Source organism: Hippocampus bargibanti, linkage group LG07 (genome assembly GCF_051943395.1).
Source record: "Hippocampus bargibanti isolate YZ-2025 linkage group LG07, ASM5194339v1, whole genome shotgun sequence".
Lineage (NCBI taxonomy): Eukaryota > Metazoa > Chordata > Actinopteri > Syngnathiformes > Syngnathidae > Hippocampus > Hippocampus bargibanti.
In genome coordinates, this window is record NC_142740.1 from 6,336,532 (window position 1) to 6,343,320 (window position 6,789).

General features: G+C 41.0%; 1 protein-coding gene across 1 annotated transcript in view; it reads left to right on the top strand.

Annotated features, from left to right (window-relative positions):
• The window catches only part of nos1apa (nitric oxide synthase 1 (neuronal) adaptor protein a), a 58,598-nt gene extending 51,851 nt beyond the window's left edge, over positions 1–6,747 (top strand). The window contains exon 13 of the mRNA XM_089001658.1: positions 1,580–6,747. Within this exon, the coding sequence (XP_088857784.1) occupies positions 1,580–2,057 (478 nt within the window). The 3' untranslated portion in view covers positions 2,058–6,747. The remainder of the gene's footprint in view (positions 1–1,579) is intronic.
• The last annotated feature ends 42 nt before the right edge of the window (positions 6,748–6,789 follow it).

Sequence of the window (6,789 nt, forward strand, 5' to 3'; positions counted from 1 at the left end):
GGGGCCAAAACTGGCCCGTTGCATTGTTTTATTCGGCCCACGAAAGCAAATCCAACGTGGGAAATTCTATGCACATCTATCGAGCTAGCTAGCTAGCGATTGAGCTAGCGAGCGATCAAGCTAGCTCTCTTTCTATTGGTAGCGAGCGATTGAGCTAGCGACCTAGCTAGCTCTATATCTATTTAGCTATCTGGGTAATCCTTTACTTTATGGTTATGAAAGTCAAGGCCCGGGGGCCAAAACTGGCCCGTTGCATTGTTTTATTCGGCCCACGACAGCAAATGCAACTTGTGAAATTCTATGCTCATCTATCAAGCTAGCTAGCGATTCAGCTAGTGAGTGATTGAGCTAGCGAGCGAGTGATTGGACAAGCTAGCTAGTTCTCTTCCTATTGCTAGCGAGCGATTGAGCTAGCGAGCTAGCTCTATTTCTATCTAAACTGGCCCATTGCATTGTTTTATTCGGCCCACGAAAGCAAATCCAATTTGCGAAATTCTATACTAATTTGTCAAGTGAGCTAGCGATTGAGCTAGTGAACAACTGAGCAATTGAGCTATCGAGCGAGTGATTGAACAAGCTACCTAGCTCTATTTCTATTGCTAGCGACCAATTAAGCTAGTGAGATAGCTAACTTTATTTGCATTTGGCCAATTTGCTAATCCCTTACATTACAGGTGTGAAAGTCAAGGCCCCAGCTAGCTAGCGTGCGATTGAGCTAGCGAGCAATTGAGCTAGCGAGCGATCGAATGAGCTCGCTAGTTGGCTCTCTGTGTATTGCTAGCAAGTGATTCAGCTTGCTATCTAGCTAGCTCTCTTTCTATTTAGCTAGCTGGCTAATCCCTTACATTACATGGTTGAAAGTCAAGGCCCAAACTAGCTAGCTAACGATTGAGCTAGCGAGCGAGCGATTGAATGAGCTAGCAAGCTGGCTGTCTTTGTATTGCTAGCAAGCGATTGAGCTCACTATGTAGCTAGCTCTCGTTCTATTTAGCTATCTGTCTAATCCATTACATCACAGGTGTGAAAGTCAAGGACCGAGCTAGCTAGCTAGCGAGCGATCGAATGAGCTCGCTAGCTGGCTCTCTTTCTATTGCTAGCGAGCGATTGAGCTAGCGAGCTAGCTAGCGCTATTTCTCTTTAGCTAGCTGGCTAATCCCTTACATCACAGGTGTGAAAGTCAAGGCCCGAGCTAGCTAGCTAGCGATTGAGCAAGCGAGCGATTGAGCTAGCGAGCGAGCGATCGAATGAGCTAGCTAGCTGGCTCTCTTTCTATTGCTTGCGAGCGTTTGAGCTAGCGAGCTAGCTAGCTCTATTTCTCTTCAGCTAGCTGGCTAATCCCTTACATCACAGGTGTGAAAGTCAAGGCCCGAGCTAGCTAGCTAGCTAGCGATTTAGCAAGCGAGCGATTGAGCTAGCGAGCGAGCGATCGAATGAGCTCGCTAGCTGGCTCTCTTTCTATTACTCGCGAGCGATTGAGCTAGCTAGCTGTATTTCTCTTTAGCTAGCTGGCTAATCCCTTACATGTGAAAGTGTGAAAGTCAAGGCTCGGACCTTGACAAGTCTTTCTTTCCCCTTTCAGTTCCTTCCCCTTGGACGCCATCCCTCGCCTTGACCCGCCGCCGCCGACGGGAAAGAAGCGCCTCCCTCGGGCGTTGACCACCACCCGGGAGATGATGATCTCCTCCGACCCGGTGGTCTCCTCACCCGATGCGGCCGACTCGCCTCCCTCCCAAACTGTCGCCGAGGAGGATCCGAAGATGGGCGAACCCGACGACGGCGCGGCGGGGGAGCAAGCCGACGGGACCTCGGCGGTCGCGGGAAGCCACGCAGAAGAATCGGGCGGGGAACGTCAGGTTCATCTGTCCGTGCCGGACCTCCTCAACAAGGATCCTCCGGCGAGAACCGACGCCGACGTGGACGCCGACGTGGACTCTTACAAAAACCGCCGCCGCCGCCTCAGCCTGAGCGACGAGGCCTCGCTTGGCGAAAGCGCCAAAGACGACTCGCTGAGTCTGGACGACGCGGAAGCGCATCCCGATTTGCTGTCCTTTGACTGACAAGCCGTCAAAACTGGCGGAGAAAACGGGCAGGCTGGCTCCGGAATTCTGGGAAAAAGCGGAATCGGAGCAAATTCGCTCACATTTCATTTCAAAGGAAAACGGCCGTTCAAGGGTTAAAGGTCAAACTTTCGGATTTGGGAAACATTTGGGAGGGACAATCGCTTTTGCCGAATGAAAATACAGTCAAGATGTTTTTACCAAAAACGAGCACATGGCTAAACGGAGGGATTGATTGATTGATTGATTGATTGATTGATTGATTGATTGATTGATTGATTGATTGATTGATTGATTGATTGATTGATTGAATTTTGATTACTGTACTCTGATTACTAGTATAGCTAGTATATATCTATAAACCATTTATAATGGGACTAACCATTATGACGAACCATAGAATGTATTGATTGATTAATTGATTGATTGAATTTTGATTAATGTACTCTGATTACTAGTATAGCTAGTATATATCTATAAACCATTTATAATGGGACTAACCATTATGACGAACCATAGAATGTATTGATTGATTGATTGATTGATTGATTGATTGATTGATTGATTGATTGATTGAATTTTGATTAATGTACTCTGATTACTAGTATAGTTAGTATATATCTATAAACCATTTATAATGGGACGAACCATTATGACGAACCATTATGACGAACCATTATGACGAACCATAGAATGTATTGATTGATTGCAATTATGGATCGGATTGTAATTATGGATATTTCACTCTTCAACTCCCTGAAACTACACTCATAATCAGAGTACAGTAATCAGAATTTTAGTAATCGGATTACTTGTAATCTTATTTCTTGTACACTGATTACTTGTAATCTGATTGTAGCCTGATTACTTGTAATCAGATTAATTGTAATCCTGTTACTCATAAATTGATTACTCGTAATCTGATTACTTGGAATCCGATTAATGGAGTCAAGATGTTTTCACTGAGCGAAACGTTCCCAAAAACGAGCACATGGCTAAACGGAGGGATTGATTGATTGATTGATTGATTGATTGATTGATTGATTGATTGATTGAATTTTGATTAATGTACTCTAATTACTAGTATAGCTAGTATATATCTATAAACCATTTATAATGGGACTAACCATTATGACGAACCATAGAATGTATTGATTGATTGTTTGATTGATTGATGGATTGAATTTTGATTAATGTGCTCTGATTACTAGTATAGTTAGTATATATCTACAAACCATTTATAATGGGACGAACCATTATGACGAACCATAGAATGTATTGATTGATTGATTGATTGATTGATTGATTGATTGATTGATTGATAAGTGAATGTATCGACATGTAGCTGCTTAGAAAAATCAATTCAGTGGTTCGTCCCATTTTAAATGGTTTATAGATATATACTAGCTATACTAGTAATCAGATTACATGAAATTGTAGTAATCAGAATTTTAGTAATCTGATTACAAGTAATCAGATTATAAACAGTCAGATTCGTCTGTGTAAGCTCTCAGTCGTACAGGAGTGGTCCATCGATGAGAAGGTTTGATGATGACGGCTGAAGAAACCTTCTCATCGATAAACAGTCAGATTGCAATTATGGATGTTTCACTCTTTAACTACCTGAAATTACACGAGTGATCAGAGTACAGTAATCAGAATTTTAGTAATCTGATTACTTGTAACCTTATTACTTGTAAACTGATTACTTCTAATCCGATTTATGGAGTCAAGATGCTTTCGCTGAGCAAAACGTTCCCAAAAACAAGCATGTGGCTAAACGGATTGATTGATGGATGGATTGATTGATTGATTGATTGATTGATTGATGGATTGATTGATTGATTGATTGATTGATTGATTGATTGATTGATTGATAAATGAATGTATTGAAATTGAGCTGTTTAGAAAAATCAATTCAGTGGTTCGTCCCATTATAATTGGGTTATAGATATATTCTAGCTAGACGAGTAATCAGAGTACATTAATCAAAATTCTAGTACTAAGAATTTTAATCATTTTACTTGTAATCCGATTATATGTAGTCAGATCGCAAGTAATCGGTTTCCAAGTAATTTTATACATAATCAGATGATAAATAATCACTCCACTTGTAATCGTAATCAGATTACAAGTGATCTGGTTACTCATAATCAGATTATAAATAATGTGATTACAAATAATAAAACCACAAGTAATTGGATTACTTGTAATATGATTACTTGTAATCGGGTTTCCTGTAATCTGATGATGTGTAATCGGACTACTTGTAATTTGATTACTTGTAATTGGATTACTTGTAATCTGATTAATAATAATAATAATACATTACATTTTAAGCGCCAATCAATTTTAGTAATCACATTACTTGTAATCTGATTATTGTAATATGATTACAACAAGATTGCTTGTAATCCAATCGCAAGTGGTCATATAAATAATTTGATGATTTGTAATCTGATTACAAGCAATCATATTACATCTGCTATTGTTGAGGGAGCAGTAAACTACTCCCTGAAGCTATACTAGTAATCAGAGTACAGTAATCAGAATTCTAGTAAATTGATTACTTGTAATCTGATTATTGTAATACTATTACAAGGAGATTGCTTGTAATCCGATCACAAGTGGTCATATTACAAGTAATCGTATTACATGTAATCTGATTACATGTGATCTGGTGCCTAATGATCGGATTACATGTAATCAGATTACAAATCATCAAATTACTTGTGATATGACCACTTGCGATCAGATTACAAGCAATCTTTTTACTTGTAATCATATTACAATAATCAGATTACAAGTAATCTGATTACAAATAATCAGTTTACAAGTAATCTGATTCCTTTTAATGATATATGTATACACTCAAAATGACCAAGCGAGGTCGACAAGTGGCCTTTCAAAGGGGGCGATGGGTCACGGTGGGGGATTTGTTGACCTCCGAAGGCGGCAGCAGACCGAGCGAAACGGAGACAGAGCGCAGCGTCGTTCAGGGCCGAGGAATGCCGAGAAAAGCCAAAAAAGGCCCTTTTGAGAAAAGCCACTCGAGTTTCACTCCATCCTGGCAGTTCATTTCCGAGCCGCCATCTTTTGTCTCTTTGTCGCCAATCCTGAAAAACGTCTTTGTTGGTCTTGCTGCCGACTACTTCGTTTTTATGGCCGACCCGGAAAACTTTTTTTCCCGGTCGCTGCTGCCTTTAAAGGACAACCGACACGTCCGGACAAATTGCGTCCATCATTTGTAAAATCACTTCAAATCACTTGTACTGAGCGCATTTGACAAAAGATTCCAGCGCATCACTCTACATTTTCCCTTTTAAGACTCGCGCCCCTGACCAACAAAGCGACACACAATGAAGTATCGAGCTGGCTATCTAGGCAGCTCGCTATCTAGCTAACTACCTATCTAGCTGGCTACCTAGCTCGCTATCTAGCTAGCTAGCTGCCTATCTGGCTATCTAGCTGCCAACTGGCTATCTATCTAGCTACCCAGCTGGCCATTTATCTGGCTACCTGGCGGGCTATCTAGCTAGCTACCTAGCTCGCTATGTATTTGCTAGCTGGCTGGCTAGCTAGCTATCGAACCAAATTCCCTCATCCTGCAATGTTGTGTCGTACATCGCTCTATGCTATAAAAACAGAAATGTACCATATTTTCCGGACTATAGGGTGCACCGAAAAGCCTTCAATTTTTTCACAAGTTCCTGATTTATTTATCTAGCTATCTAGCTAGCTATCTCGCTAGTTAGCTATTTGCTATCAATTTGCTATCTAGCTCCCTGGCCGGCTATCTGGCTAGCTATTTATTGGCTATCAAGCTATCTAGCTGGCTGGCTGCCTCTCTATCTAGCTAGCTAGCTGTTACATATCTATCTATCTAACTATTTGAGTTACTTCCGGGTTGAGTGAACGCTGGCGCGTGTGGCTGCCGCTACTCACCCACAGAAAAAAAAACTTATCCTGTGACTGTAAAGTGACCTTGAGAGTTTTGAAAGGCGCTTAGAAATGACATGTATGATTATTATTATTACAATGCATTTTGGGTACTTTATTTGGTCTGATGGCGAAATTAGAAGAAAAATGACATAAATAATGCGATGGTGAATCATTGTGTGTTGCACCAACACTACTATTTGATACTAGTTGACACAAATTCCCAGCAGACAAATCAGCCCATTTCCAACAGAGCTTGGGCGCCATCTTGTGCATTTTCTGGGACGCTACATTGGAGTCCAGACGGCTCAAATTGATACGGAAGGACTTCTTTGATCGATTGCAAACATGTATGCTTTCCTCTTCAGAACTACAGGGAACATCCAACTTACGACCGGCTCGACTTAAGACGTCTGTACTTACGACCACGACCTCCAGACACTATTTTTACCATTTTAAGAGGGGGAGTTTGCGAGTCATTTAGCCTCCGAGTCTCGATTAGACATTTTGAATGGATTTCGACTTACGACCATTTTGACTTACGACCGTTTGGTCGGAACGGAACTGTTACCTGTATTTGAATCATATTCATAACTGGATGAGTAACAAGAAAGCATCTTCTCCGAATCTGAACTCTCTGAAGCTATTGTTTTGATTCTGGAGCAAGGCAGTTTTTATTGGTGTTTTGCATTTGACTAAAAATATCAGTTTTGCGTATTTTAGATGCAAAAAAACGTTTTTCTGATGTCAGTTAGGAAACAAAAAATGGTGTTGGTTGTCCTTTAAATGTCAC